The 14,880-nt window shown below is 49.5% G+C and overlaps 3 protein-coding genes and 1 pseudogene across 3 annotated transcripts; all 4 read right to left on the bottom strand.

Moving 5' to 3' along the window:
- Nucleotides 1–1,712: 1,712 nt before the first annotated feature.
- LOC120683208 (probable purine permease 11) lies at nucleotides 1,713–3,424 on the bottom strand. Its single transcript, XM_039965234.1, has 2 exons — nucleotides 3,098–3,424; nucleotides 1,713–3,018 (listed from the first exon to the last, which is right to left on the bottom strand). The coding sequence occupies exons 1-2, from the start codon at nucleotides 3,132–3,134 to the stop codon at nucleotides 1,895–1,897; spliced, it is 1,161 nt and encodes a 386-aa protein (XP_039821168.1). The 5' UTR covers nucleotides 3,135–3,424; the 3' UTR covers nucleotides 1,713–1,894.
- Nucleotides 3,425–6,283: 2,859 nt separating this feature from the next.
- On the bottom strand, nucleotides 6,284–8,319 carry LOC120681295 (probable purine permease 11). The gene is made up of 2 exons (XM_039962804.1): nucleotides 7,916–8,319; nucleotides 6,284–7,320 (listed from the first exon to the last, which is right to left on the bottom strand). Exons 1-2 carry the CDS (start codon nucleotides 7,992–7,994, stop codon nucleotides 6,284–6,286), a joined length of 1,116 nt encoding a protein of 371 aa, XP_039818738.1. The 5' UTR covers nucleotides 7,995–8,319.
- A 593-nt stretch (nucleotides 8,320–8,912) lies between these two features.
- Nucleotides 8,913–9,574, bottom strand: LOC120680788 (annotated as a pseudogene).
- A 3,028-nt stretch (nucleotides 9,575–12,602) lies between these two features.
- Nucleotides 12,603–14,332, bottom strand: LOC120680716 (E3 ubiquitin-protein ligase ATL4-like). Its single transcript, XM_039962237.1, has one exon. The coding sequence runs from the start codon at nucleotides 14,035–14,037 to the stop codon at nucleotides 12,874–12,876; it is 1,164 nt and encodes a 387-aa protein (XP_039818171.1). The 5' UTR covers nucleotides 14,038–14,332; the 3' UTR covers nucleotides 12,603–12,873.
- Between the last annotated feature and the right edge of the window lie 548 nt (nucleotides 14,333–14,880).

Below are 14,880 nucleotides of genomic sequence, written 5' to 3'. Positions count from 1 at the left end.
ATATCGGACCCGCATCGTCGCCGTGCGGAGCTCTGGCCCGGCCGCCACGCTCCGGCCCCGCCGCGCCGCCGAGGAGCTCGGGACCGCCGCGCTGCCGCAGATCTCGCCTCGCCGTGCCGGACTGCTGCGCCGCCGATTCGGCCGCCGCCACGGACCGCCGCGCGAGCCCCGCCCGCAGCGCGAGCGCTCCGCCGCGCGTGAGCTCCGGCCGCCACACGAGCTCCGGCCGCCGCGCGAGCGCTCCACCGCGGGCGAGCTCCGGCCGCCGCGCGCGGCCGCAAGCGAGCTCCGCCGCGAGCGCGAGCTCGGCTGCCGGGCGGCGCGAAGGGGGAATCCGGCGAGGGAATGGGGGGAGCCGGGAGCGCGAGCGAGCGAAGAGATGGAGAGCGAGGGCCGCTCGGAGAAGAAAGCGAGGCGGGGGGAGAGAATAGCGAGGATGATAGCGACAGGAGGAGATAAAAAGTCGGTTGAGGCAGTGTTTAGATCCTTAAAAAGTGGTAGAAAGTGTCACATCGGATATTGTAGTATACTGTAGCATTTTTTATTTATTTGTGATAAATATTGTCCTACCATAGGCTAACTAGGTTCAAAAGATTCGTCTCGCAACGTACATCAAAACTATGCAATTAATTTTTTATTTACCTACATTTAGTACTCCATGTATTAGGCAAAAGATTTGATGTGATAGGTGAATAGTGAAGTTTGGAGAGAAAGATTTTGCAACTAAACGCAGACTTGGAAGACATTTTTTCTTCTCTTTCTTCAAATTTATTTAGCCAGATCAATATACGGTTCCCATGATTGCATCACCCATCAGTATGTATATTTGGTAAGGGAAGCGGCCAAACATGTACGCATAGGGTGATCTTTTGCTTCGAAAAGTAGGAGTATCCAGGATGCGTCATCTCATAACTGGAGGATCCAATCCACTTCGATCCAGCTTTGAACTAGTGAACTAAACTTTTTGTCCATAATTTTTTTCAGATAAAGAACATTTCAATATTCCAGCCTCTACGTCATAGTGTGAAATATCCAATCATTATTATAAATAGACAACCATATATGGAGAAAATATTATGAAATTAGTAAACAATTTATCATAAACAAAGCCTATTACTAAATGACTGAGCTTTCAGCATTTTCCCGTGGCCGTAAGTCCATGATAGGAAATTCCATACAGCAATTAAGACCCGATCACCTAGGACTAAATTTAGTTAACTAAATTTTAAGTAACTAAATTTTAGTCTGTGCTATTTGGATCCATGGAGAAACTATTTGAAACATATAAATAGGTGAAAACTAAACTTTAGTCCAAATTAGATGGATTTTATAAATTAATGGACTTAAACTTTGTTAAGATAACACTAAATTGTAGTCCAAACTTTAATTCACCTTTTTGGGTCATCTAATAGACTAAACTTCAGATCAGGACCGTCGATTAGCAGGGGCAAGGTGGGCGACCGGCCGATCGCACAGGCCCCACCCTGCAAGGGGCCCCACCATGATGTAGTCATTAAAGTATTAAACCTATCTTTTACTAAACTAACCTACAAATTAGAGCAGGCAGACACTTGGTGGTTTATCTCTCTGTCTACTCTACATTATTATGCGAAAATTACATAGACATAGCATATACTAGTACTGCTATTAAGCATGTTTTAACCTTTATGTGCAATTAGTTTTCCTTTCCATGATAAATAATTTGATTGTAATTGATGAATAAAAAGATAACTTCTTTTGTATTGAGAACATATTTTAATTTTGCATAGGCCCCATATATATCAATACAACCTTGCTTTATATCAAAGTTTAGTCTATTAGGTGATCCAAAAAGATCTAAGTAGCAATGTGATGTGATCGTTGGTCGTGTCAGAAACAAAAAAAAAATCAAGCATTATTCTGCGGAGATTTTTCCAGCTTGGAGTTGTTCCTCCTTGGCACGGTCGTCGAGGTAGTGTTGGTACACGTAGGACAGGAGTCCCCAAACAGCTATGAGCATGGCCAGCAGCTTCACCCCGTCCATTCGGTCGCCGAGGAAGATCACCGCGATGACGGGCGACAGCGGCGTGCCCACCGTGCTGATCACGTTGGTGAACAGCGACGACACCGCCGCGACCAGCCCCATGAGCCCCATCGTGCAGAGCTGCCACGAGACGGCCGTCCACGCCAGCGTCATGGCGTACGCCACCTCGCCCTTCCGGTACGCCGCCATCTCCCCGGCGATGCCGCGCCACTCCCCGGAGGCGAACAGCCCGGCCACGGACACGCACGCGGCCGCGGTGTTGCTCCAGAACTGCATCTCCAGCACGGTGGGGAGCGTGTCGCTCTTGAGCACCTCCTCGAAGGTCAGCTGCATCAGGGACAGGATCAGGGAGAAGAGCGCCGACGCCGACAGCGTCAGTGCGAACCCCGCCGGGAACTTCCCCTTGGGGATGTCGCTGCCGCTCCCGTCCGAGCCGTGGCTCACGCCGACGAGCGCCGCCGAGAAGGTGAGCAGCACGACGGAGTTGAGGATGAGCGCCCGGAACTTCTCCTTGTTCAGGAAGTAGGAGAAGACGGCGTTGAACGAGACCTGGCTCGCACAGATGATCGAGTAGGTGGACATGGGCAGGTACAGGAGGCCATACGAGTACATCAGGTTGTCGCCGGCGAGGAGGAAGCCCAGGCCGGCGTAGATGGCGGCGAGCTTGGCGAGCGGCGGCCGGGCAGCCGGCGCCACGGAGGAGGAGGACTTCCTGGCCCGGAAGTAGAGGAGCAGCGGGATGGCGAGCGGCGTGCCGCATGACTGCACCACCGTCTGCATCCACAGGCTCTTGCCGCCCTGGTCGTAGTAGATCCTGCCGAGGAGCGTGGCCACGCTCTGCCCGGCGAGGACGAACACGACGTTGACGAGGACCACCGCCCACCACGCCAGCCGTTTCGATAGCGCCGGCCGCGGCGCCGCGGCTGGCGGAGGACACGCACCACCGTTCCCGGCCCTCTGCACATGATCGTCTCCGCCTTCATGGCCTCGGATACCTGCACGTTCCGGCTCATCAATTCAGCTGTTTGTTTCGCTCAATCAACCGCAGTATCTAGTGCAGTGAGAGAAAGGGACCTGCGATCTGAAGCTGAATTTCACCAGCTTCACCCATCTTGAAGCTCTAGGAATGGCATGCAGGCTGCAGCGAAGAGATAGCAATCAAGATTTGTACGCTGCAAGTCTGAAGATGACAAGCAACTCGACAAGTGAACCGTCAAGGGATAGAAAGAATAGACAGTTCGTTGCGCAAAAGTCTGAATTTGCTGTCAACATTTGCTGACTCATGAGCTACGACTAGTACTGACAGATATTTTCATTTCCTCCTATGGTTCAGTGCCCCCCTGCTCGAAAAATTCAACGATGTCTGCAAAAGATTCCAAAGGAGGATAACGTTGATCGCATGGGAATATCCAGACGCAAGCAAACTTTTATCTCCCGTGGCGAAGAATACAAGCTTTCCAATTATTGAGCTGCTCGAGGATCCGGCGGTGGCACTACGTGTCCGATCTGCTCTAGAGACACGCTGCTGTACCCGAATCGTTGTTCTTGTTCCCTTGAGTCCATGGACGCCAGCCGTTGGTCCGTTGCTCTGCGCGTCCTGACGTCTCCTTCCTCTAGTTTCTATTCTCTTCTCCACGCCTCCTTTTTCGGGTGTCCTTGCTGCTGAATAGTGGTCATGGTCTCATTGACACCTTGCCCCGACGTGGCCCCCCACGGGTTCCTTTCAACTCAGCGGTGGAGGACGTCCTGTTGGGCCCCTAGAAAATCTTACCATAATTAAATAAAAATTTCTTTTAAAATCCTCACGTGGAGTCGCATGAAATTCTACGTGCACTTAAAAAAAAAATCAAAAAAATAAAAATATCCGACCATTAATCTAACAACTCTAATAATAATAGTCATTAAATTTATTATCTTTCTTACTAAATGACCCATCTCTACCATTAAGTAACTCCTAAATATGTATCTAAATCTAAATTACTCACCTCCATCATTATAAAAAAAATCTAAAGTGACCTCTAATCTTCGAATAAATCACATTGCTATGCTATTACAAAAATAATACAAATAACCACCTAAATTTGCATATAAATTATTCAATTATATAATTATTAAAAGTTAAAGTAATCCCTAAATCTAAATCTAAAAATTATAATAAATTATTAAATTGCACCAATATAAAATTCTAAATTACTATTTCTATCATTATCATATATTATTTATACTATTATTTATATAAAATACTACCCACGATATGTGTCACCATGAATTCATGTATGACGAAAAAGGTAAGAATACCAATTCACAAACGAATAGTTCGATTAAATATATGTCAAACACATATGGAGATGTAATGTAAAATTAAATCTATTGCAACTAAATAATTATATTTTAAAGTATGTGTTAAAATATTTAATAGATGAAAGAGGGCGTGAGATCAAAAATAATAATTATTATCTATAAATCTTATTTTTATATTAATTCTAATTATCTGGTGCGGAGCACGAATTGACAGACTAGTTATTAAGAAAAACAGAAAGTGGCATACGTTGCAGCCGGATAAATGCCGGATTATTAAAAATTATAGTTTGAAATTTATGCATGTCTTCAGTTCCTCACTTCGAGGTGGATAACGAAGAGCCGAAGTAAACTAACAATCATGTATCTACTATGACCAAATACGCAGCTGGAGAATGGGCCATTAGTACCGATCATATAGTTTGATTTTTACCGGTGGAGAATGGGCCATTAGTACCGATTATATAGTTTGATTTTTACCGGTTGCTTCCATTGGTACTGGCTGGCTGGTACTAAATGGAGAACAGAGGAAAAAATGCACGTGGTTGTGAGAATTCAAACCCACAGTCTCAGGCCTCGCACGGATCTTCCTTTGACATCCCACATATGTTTTTCTTTTGAAGTAACCATGAAGGCCTATGTACCGGGCCAAGACATCTACTGGCACTAAATGTCACCCTTTAATATCAGTCGATGTTATTGACTGGTACTAAATGGCCACGGCATTTTAATACCAGGCCAAAATACCAACCGGTACTAGTACCGGGTGATGTTATGATATGGTACTAAAATGTCTTGGAGGCTTTCAAATTTGAATCTGGTGCTAACTTTAGTACCAGACTAATTACCAATACTAACGTGCAGAGATAAAAGGTTATTTTTTATAGCAGTATGACGCACCATATCATATTCAACGACACACTGTTCTAAGATTCGTGCATATGAAGAGAAGACTTTATAGAACACAAAATAATCGACGTCGCATGAACTATGATACTATTTTGTTCGGGCATTTGCCGTGTAATCAGGGCGTGTTTAAATCTTTTTGGTGTAAATTTTTAGAAGAGAATCTTACTATTTCGGAGTACTAAATAAAATCTATTTACAAAATTTTTTGCACGGATGTGCTGTAAATCGCGAGACGAATCTAATGAGCCTAATTAATCCATGATTAATTTATAATTAGCAGATGGTTACTGTAACATTATTATTGCAAATTATGGATTAAGTAGGCTCATTAGATTCACCTCGCGATTTACAACCCATCCGTACAAAAAGTTTTACAAATAGACTTTATTTAGTATTCCATGCATGTGTCCAAATATTCGATGTGATGTTTTTTGGTGTAAAATTTCGGGATCTAAATAAAGCCTGCGAAATGTTATCGAGTCCCTGTTCGTTCCTTTGGTAACTGTGATTAATCAACAAATCGATAACCCTCTATTATTATTATTTATATATCATATTGTATTAGATTTATTCTAAGTTAAACTTGGTTAATTTTGAGCAAGTCTATAGAAAAGTTATAGCAACGACTATACTACCTAACATATGCGCTATCAATCCCTAAAAAGAATATGGACTATCAACATGTACTTCATGGTCGATTAAATAGATTAAATTTGGTGTTGTAAAATTTATTATTTTTCTATAAATTTAGTTAAAGCTGGCCAAATTTGATTTAGGACAAAACTAATATGATATGTAAATAAAATAAAAAAAAGTAAGACCCATAAAATTCTTCACCATCAAATCTTTCATGTTTTATTCCACAGCACACATCCTTACATAGACACAAAACAAAACAAGACCAACCGTTTCTAAGAAAAATGTTAGCATGCTAAAAAAAACTATAGTTCCCTCCTGCTGAATTGTATTTAAATTAACATAAATAATGAACACCTATTCTGCATAGATTTTTCTATCGCAAGATAATTGCAGACCAGACCCTAGGAATCCCCCCTATGCACTTCTAGCTTTCTTGTTATCAAGATAGTGTTGGTAGACATATGAATTGAAACCCCATATCGAAATTAGCATGGCTATGATCTTGACTCCATTCATCTTGTCATGAAAGACCATCACACCAAAAAGAGGAACGATAGGTAGAGCGAAGATGCTGATCACATTGGAGAACAACGACGATACCTCAAATATCAAACCCACCATCCCAACAGAAGCGACCTGCCAAGACACGGAAGTCCACACCAAGGTCATCAGATAAGAGAACTGTCCTGATTGGAACGTGTCCATCTCCCCTTTCAAATCTTTCCATTCACCACTTGCAAATAGTCCAATAAGAGAGGCAAAGGTTGCCACAAATGCAGTATATATCTGCATGTTCAAAACTGCTGAGAAGGTTTGCTTCTTGACCACATTCTCGAATGTGAGTTGCATCAGTGAAAGGATGAGTGAGTAGGTGCCTGAAGCTCCTAGTGTCAACAGGAAACCCAGAAGATACTTTCCTCTTGAGACACCGTTATATCCATAAGATTCATGATTGTCTCCAAGAAGCGAAGCAGACAAGGTAAGCAGGACCACAGAGTTCATGATCAAACCAGTGAGCTTCTGAGAGTTTAAGACGTATGAGAAGATGACATTGAAGGCAAGCTGACTAGCACAGATGAGCGAATATGTTGAGACTGGAAGATACATCAGCCCATGGGAATACATAATGTTGTCGGCGGTCATGATGAGCCCCAAGACAATGTATATCATAGCAACTTTGCCGATCGGAGTTTCGCCGGAAGATGACTTTGAAGGGAAAAAGAACAGACCGAAGAACAGTATAGGAAAGCCAGCAGTCTGCAGAAATGCTGATAACCACTTGCTGCTGCCACCTTGGCTGTAGTAGTACCTCCCCAACAGTGTTGCTGATGTCTGACCGACAATGAGGAATAACGCATCTGTTGCCACCACAAACCACCATTTGCAATTCCTGGCTTGGGAGCTCCCCGCTGGTGCTTCCTGAGCTGCTGGAGCTTCGTTTTTCGATGGTCCTGTGGTTTGTAATGGAAACCATAAAAGTCAATAATGTAAGAGAATAATTGGACAAGCAAACTGTTCTCTTTCAGGGTTTTGCATTCAACACGACTAACGCTTCTCCCTTCATTTCAGCAAAGCACAAAAAGGTGAACATGGTATACTAATAGGTCTTCAACTAGAGTGTCCCAAAGTTCCCAAAATCCCTGACACTCATGCAATTAGACATGCTAGTATGCATGGCATGGACTCTGTCTTGCTACTGACACAAAGCCTTGGTATTGTTTTGGAGGGAGAGGGCACCCTCTTGGGCGATCAACACTTGTAAGTTGTAACACTGTAAACACGTTAGCGAATACAAAAATATATAGAGTATCTGCTTTTTCTGAAAAGAAAAAGGAAATCTAAATGCAGGACTCATCTTTTCATTCTTTCAGAAAACTTATATTTGTCCTGACGGCCAGAGACTCACAGGGGGGGGGGGGGGGAATCTGTGCTCATTTTTAGCTGCATATCTACATTTAATTCACGAGATCACTGAATCAAAATGTTTGCGGAAAACACAAGAACGCGAATTAAATGCGACGATCAAACAGCAGCTAGCGAGTTGACCTGGGATCTGTATCTGAACCTCGGCCGTGTTGGTGCTGGCGCCTCCACTGTTGCTGTTGCCACCATTGTTGTCGGCCATTTTATTCGAGACACTCTAGCAGCCTCCAGTGAGATCGTCCAAGACGACAGGGGAGAAGCAGGGAGACGACGAAACTCGAGAGCAGTGCTGAAGGGAGGCAAAAGAATCGCGACGCCGCGCGCTTCGCGGTGGTGGCATGCGCCGATCGCCGGAGCGCGAGGGACGATCCGGATGGAGCTTTGGTTTGCTAATAATAGAAACCTTCCGGGATGACCCCTGTTCCGATACAGGAGGGGGGAAACACAGTCTGGTGGTCACTGGCCAGTGGAAGGGTTGAAGAGCCGGGGGGCCGCGCCCGTTAGTTCCTCGGCGGCGGGTGGCTGCGCTTGACAGTAGGAGCTGAGCTCTCGCTCGGCTCCGTGTGGCGTCTTGCCCCTCTCGTCTCCTCGTTGCCGGGAGAAGCGCGGACGCGCGGTGTTCGGCCCGGCCGGGTCGCCCGCCGCGTGCACGGTCTCGCTCGCATGCGGGTTTCCTCCACGTCCACGGCTTTTCTCTAGCTACGATCTCGTGGCCGTGTCTGCATAGTGTGCACCGGTGTGAGGATGAAAACGGATCAGATATGCATAGAAATGAATTTGGATATCTCGGATATCTGTTTTTCTGTTTTCCATCCCCTAAGATGAAAACAGATATACATGGAAACAGATTCAAATATCTCGAATATCAATTTTTCTTGGTAGATTTTTTTTTGCGAAACTCCTGGCAGATATCCTTAATTGGATCGACTCACAATACAAGTTGATTCGGTTCATATTTTAGTTGATCTTTAATTTTTCGTTTCAAAAATGGATCGCGCGTGCATCACATTCACATGGCATCCCTCAATGGAATATAATACGTATCCAGATCCTTGACATGTTTTCGAAGCACAGAGACAATCACAGCACGGGTCTACGAAAAACCATTTCTGCGCCCAAAATTGCAAGGTTTGTTGATACAAATTGTTCATTCTAACGACCTTATTACAAAACCCGAGAGAGATGAACCAAAGGATTGCAAACCCCCTAGCTTCCGCCCCTGTTTCATGTCGTCGATCAAGAGGACGGCTACAGCGCCGCCGTTACACTCAGCGCGACGGACGCCTCCCTGCCGAACTCGGCGTCCTCCGCGGCCAGCGGCGACGGCGCGTGTAGCTCCTTGAACCCTTCCTCGCAGGTCCTGGGGGCATCCAGCACCGCGCTGAGCGCCGTGACGGCGTCGCCCCGGCCGCCGGCCGTGCCCGAGGCGATGCCGGCCGCCGCGTCGCCGATCTCGGACACGGCGTCCGAGTACAGCTCGGAGCACGAGCGCAGGCACTCCAGCCGCTTCCTGTCCTTCTCGGAGGCCCGCAGGGCGGCGATGTGCTTGGCGGTGCCCTTGGCCGCTGCGCGGACGATCTTCACGGCGATGGCGGCGAGGCGGCGCTCCCCTTGTCGGCCTGGAAGAACTTGACGCAGTAGCCGTAGCCGATGTCCGGGTGCGTTGCGGCGAAGGACTTGCACGCGTCCTGTAAGACGGAAGCGTTGGACGTGGAGCAGGCGAGGAGGAAGACGAGAGGGCACAGAGCTTGCAGGATCATGGTCTCCTTGGCTTGATTTCGTTATGCAACTTGAAGTTTCTGAAGTCCAGTATGCAGGAGCACGTGTGCAGATTGATGTATATATATAGACGGCTATCTTTTGAAGTACTAACCGGATTTCATGGAGAGTATTACTTCCCAGCCATTAATGACTTGATACCGTCTGCCATATAGGAGTTGATTTCTCCTATTTTTATAACAATTTAAGCAGGGATAAAAAAGGACAGATGCCTCTCAATAGCAATTAAATCCTGCCTATTTATGTAAGCGATGCCACAAAACATCTTGTTACAGGTTGCCTATTCTAGTGGATTGTGAGTCCTTAAATTTTCTAGACAAATTTAAAACCCGGAACTCACTGAATTTGTGGGCAGAGGGAGTAAATCTCGTGAATTCAATCTCGATAGGTTATTCATATAGAGAGAATAGCCAAATTTATGACACTATGATAGTGAGTACCCATCTATCTTCCGTCCGATAAGAATCATATAGGTGTTGCACGCCCAGGCCTGTTAGAGAAATGCACAATGGCCCACTCATAACATCACAGCGCGCTCGATACGGGACAAGGACACCCAACCAATCTACTGTCACCAGGTGGCAGGTAATTTTCTTCTTTCTATTTTTTCTTTCAGCGTATCTTATTTATTATATTTTTATTATTATTTGTGACCCACTATAGTCGAATTGCAATCAACATTTTTAAAGACTAGATTCAACATTTATTCAAACTTAGTTCAACACTTATGATAAACTCATTAAACATTTTGCTTGGAAATGTTGGAGCTTGAATGTTCAAATGTTGAACCAGTACAATTGTTGTGTTGCTATTTTTTAGTATAAAGTATATTCATATCGGATCTTAATTTGTTGCATAAATTCTCAAGTGTACTATGGTTCAAACGGAATCCAAGGTTTGAAAGAAAAATAAGTTCAAAGTATCAAATTCAAAAGAAATCTCCACCAAACCACAACAGCCGCCAGTCATCCACGCCAACAAGTCCCCATCCACGCACGCGCTCACGTTGCTACCTCTCCCGCCTATTTTAATCTCGTTCGGCCATTATGATTTGCATCATCAATCTTAAACAGTGGAAGATGGATTGAATAATTTATTTCGGCCATTATGATTTGCATCATCAATCTTAAACAGTGGAAGATGGATTGAATAATTTATTTCGGAGGATGGATAGGAATCCCGACAACGTCGCATACAAAATATTTTGGGCCCGCGGAGTGCATCATCAATATGCCTTGTTGAATCGAAAGTCGCCAAACATCCCTACAGGCCCGCGGAGTGTTATTTTTTGGGCCTGCAGAAGTCCGAAAACAAGAGAAGGCCGAATACATACCCAATGAGGCCCGTTCGTGGAACTGGCGCAAGTATCCAGCGCGCTCGAAGCCTCAAACGCGGACCCGCCCCCAGTCGCCCGCGGCGACGCCCACGTCCCTCGCTTCCTGGAGGCCTGTACTTCCTCCGCCAGGCCGCCGGCGACCCAGGGTTGCGCCTGCCGGCCTGCCCGGGCTCGCTCGCGTGGTAGCAAGTTGTCTTGATGCCCAGGACTAGAGGTCGTCCAATTTCCCAATTCTGCCGAGACAAGCCGGTTGCTCAACAGCCCCAATACTTCTCCGGGTCAGAGGCATTTTTTGTTCCCCAGTCTAATTCCCCCTGTGAACCAGCTTGATTTTTTTAAAAAAAAAAACACACACACAACACATGCCGGTGTCCGTACCTGTACCGGCGTCGCGTTAGTGGCCAGACCAACCAGACCTCGTACGCGCGTGCACGCTGCTCTGCGCGCTCTGCCTACCTGATGGTATAGGTAAGCTAAACACGACGCGAAACACACCGGGCCTGTGACAGAACTCGCCCCGGAATCGTTGCACCAAACCATACGGCCGGAGCGCCGTTTGTTGCCGGATAAAAGCCAGCGCCCGCGTCGTGGCTTTTGACCACGGTTGCAGCCTGCAGGGGGAGCCGTGGTCCACCATGGATAGAGTTGGTGACCGAACCGCATCAGCCGCAGGTGGCGCACGCACCGCCGGCAGGCGGCAGGGACCCGCGACGACGACGACGACGCAGTTTGACCACCGCCCACTGTTAGCACTGGGTCAGCCGGGGCTCAAGCCCCTCTTACCCGTGCTAGAACCATGGAGTACCTCTTAACCTCCTCCTATAATCTTGTAACCATTGAATTTTGAGAGGAGTAGCTATAGGTAGAAGATGATGTAAATCAACCCCTTCTAGTATTTTTTCTAGATTCGCCACTGCCTGTCCCCTAGATCGCCGCCCCGCTGCACGGGGAGCGGGTGAGCACGGGCGATCAGGTCCCGGGCCGGCCTCCGGCTCTGCTTTCACTCGGCCGCCGCTCGTTCGCTGGGCGTGGCGGCAAAGGGGCAAGGGTCCTGGACGCACATGGAACACGAACAGGCTTGCATTGCACAGGCCCGTTCTATTTCCATACAACGCGACCTCTGCCGGCACCAAGTGGTTGTCAGTGTAGTTCCTCTACCAAAATCAGTAGGCTGATTATCAACGCGTTACTTACATCATCGATACGCCTGAATGCCTGATACTGCTACTCTGGCGACAGACACCGATCTTGTTTTCCTACTCGAGCGTCTGCAAAGCCGGAGGTTTCTGAACATTGATCAAGGATAATCTGCATATTCGCCAAAGGATTCGGAGTCTTGGCTGTTCGGTTCGCTGGGACCAGTTGCGGCTGGCTTATTCTACAGGATTTTGTGAGGGGGAAATCACTGTAGCTCCAGCCGTTTCACTATAGCTCCAGCCACACTCTCACGTTGCACTATAGATCCAGCTAGCGCTGGCGGATTTCCCACCCAGCCGAACAGGCTAGTCTCACTCTCACATTACCAACGCAGTAAACCTGCTGCCCGGTCTACGATGCCATGCCATCGCGCTGCCTTCGGGCGTTTCATGCTGGCACTTCGAGACTCTTGCCACGTCGTGAGAGTTGTGACATGATGCATGAGTACATGACAGATGACACGACCACATTGCTTGTAGAAAGGGAACGAAAAAAAAATGCAACGGAAAAAATCACAGACTATACTACTGCGAGCAGTAAACAGTTCTGCATGCACGTTTATCTTATCTCCTGGCGTTCCAAAATGCGAACTCCGAGGATCCATGATATGATATGTGCAAATGCTGATACACTCTGCTGCCGCTGACGCCTGCACCAAGCACCAGTCAACGGGAGCTTCCAAAACATTTGGATCACCTCACCTGAACCTGAACCTGAACCTGAACTAGCAACTTGACACGGAAGCCCTGGTCAGCTTTTTCGATCAGGCTTACACCCCGGCGATCCAGCGGTACATCACCATGAACGCCGTCTCCTCCTCCTCCTCGTCCGACCCCGGCGGCGCCGACATCCCCGCGGCCTCCGCGTCCCACAGCCACGGCTCCTCCTGCCGCTGATGGCCCCCCTGGCTCCACCGCGAGCTCCACCGCTCCGAGAACGTGCAGGCCGACGAGGCCAGCCGCTCCACGTACTCCCTCAGCCACCCGCGGGAGGAGCCGGCCGCCGCGGCCACCGCTTCGCCAGGAGGCGAGGGCACCGGCGCCGTGGCCGGCGAAGGTGCCGACCCCTCCTCGGCTGGGGGCTTCTCCTCCTTCACGGTGCTCGATTCTCTCGCGGCGATGATGCGCGCGACGCGGGACACCACGGCCTCCACCTCCTCGTCGATCTGGTAGTCGAAGGAGCCGAGCGAGTAGGTGCGGCTGTTCCTGTCGCCGCCGCCGCCGCCGCGGGCAGCCGCCGGGGACGAGCCGCGGCTGCTGACGGTGCCGATCTCCACGAGGAAGCTCCGCCCGGACTGGCCCCTGCTTCTCGGCGACTGCCGCGCGGCGGCGAGCATGGCGGCGGTGAGCGACGGGTGCGGGGGCGCGACGGCTTCTCGGCAGAGCGGGCAGGACGGCGTGGTGCGGAGCCAGGCGTCGACGCAGGCGGCGTGGAACGCGTGGCGGCACGCGGGGAGTAGCCGCAGCTCCGCGTCGGGGGTGAACGGCGACAGGCAGACGGCGCAGTCGGGGGAGCTCTTGGGCAGCGCCGCCAGCGCCGAGGCCATCGTGAACAGCGGCAGCGAGTCGATCAGCCGCTGCTTGTCGTCGCCCGGCGCCTCCTCCTTCTTCCCGCCCTCGGCCGCGGCCGTCGCGGGTCTCTCCGCCGAATAACCTGCCGCGCTCCCCGCCGACCCCGAGCCCGCCTCGCCGTCGCGGTGGGTCCGGGGGAGCGGCGGCCCCGACGTGGCGGAGGAGGAGGAGGTGCGGACTGCCGAGAGGAAGCGGAGCAGGAGGTGGATGGCGACGGAGGCGAGGAAGACGAAGGCGAGCAGCGCGGCGATGATCATGAACGAGGGCAGGAACGACGAGGACGCGGAGTAGGGGGAGGTGCCGCCGATCGCACCGGCGGGAGGCGGCTGGAGAGACGAGCCGGAGCCGGAGGAGGAGGACATGATGGCGAGCGAGGGTGCGGGACGATGGATTTCACCGCGCGACCCCGGGACGAGGTGTGCCGGGGCTTTTATCCGCGCAGATCTTTGGAGTGCGTGGCGCGGCGCGGCAGTGTGGCGGAAGCAGAGGCCGGGAGTAAACAGTGGTTGCCTACCCCTGCCGGAGGGCCGCCGAGTGCGCTCACCTCAGCTCGGCTCCCACTCCGACCGATCCCTCTGGCAGCTGCCGGAGGAAATGGAGGAGTTCAGGTTCAGGCAGCATCCTTGCAAACCAATCCACGTCCTCACCCCGCAACTGTTTCACCACCGTATTCCACTGACGGTCTCTCTCCACTCTTCTCCCCTAACTACTCCCGTATGGGATCCTAGCCAACCAACTACTGTAGCTCATGTCGGGACATCCTCACATCCATGCATCAACGGGGATGGAGTACAGTAATAACCAGAGCACGCACGGACCGACAGGTATTGATCGCTGTGCATCGGGCCATCAATCCGAGGGAATCCATCGCAACAACGCGTCAGAGACCGGCAGCGATTCTCTGTCTCTGTTGGTATACCTCCTCTCCGATGGGGCCGGCCGGCCGGCCACCTCCGGACCAGGATTAATTATACCGACCTGTCTGGTCAAACCGGCGGGCTCCGGTTCCGGTATACTGGACCGGTTTGATCGGCAACCGGTCCAAATCGGTTGAATTCAAATCTGAATTCAAAAGCCGCAGTGCTATCGGTTCGGACCGGTTTACTGGCCGGTTTGACTAGTGTACCGGCCGGGTTGACCGGTTTACCGACGATTTAACGATAAATTCCAACGGTTAAAAGTGGTTTCCCGGTGTGAAATAAAAA

The sequence above is a fragment of the Panicum virgatum genome, chromosome 7N, assembly GCF_016808335.1.
Source record: "Panicum virgatum strain AP13 chromosome 7N, P.virgatum_v5, whole genome shotgun sequence".
Classification (NCBI taxonomy): Eukaryota; Viridiplantae; Streptophyta; class Magnoliopsida; order Poales; family Poaceae; genus Panicum; species Panicum virgatum.
This window is presented reverse-complemented; position numbering and strand designations above follow the sequence as displayed.

Bases quoted from the DNA above. Each gene is read 5' to 3' on its own strand.
- LOC120683208 (XM_039965234.1), bottom strand. From the start codon at position 3,134: ATGGGTGAAGCTGGTGAAATTCAGCTTCAGATCGCAG. The intron at 3,019-3,097 runs GTCCCTTTCTCT...CGGAACGTGCAG, and splicing joins AATTCAGCTTCAGATCGCAG to GTATCCGAGGCCATGAAGGC.
- LOC120681295 (XM_039962804.1), bottom strand. From the start codon at position 7,994: ATGGCCGACAACAATGGTGGCAACAGCAACAGTGGAGGCGCCAGCACC. The intron at 7,321-7,915 runs GTCAACTCGCTA...TACAAACCACAG, and splicing joins GGTTCAGATACAGATCCCAG to GACCATCGAAAAACGAAGCT.
- LOC120680716 (XM_039962237.1), bottom strand. From the start codon at position 14,037: ATGTCCTCCTCCTCCGGCTCCGGCTCGTCTCTCCAGCCGCCTCCCGCC.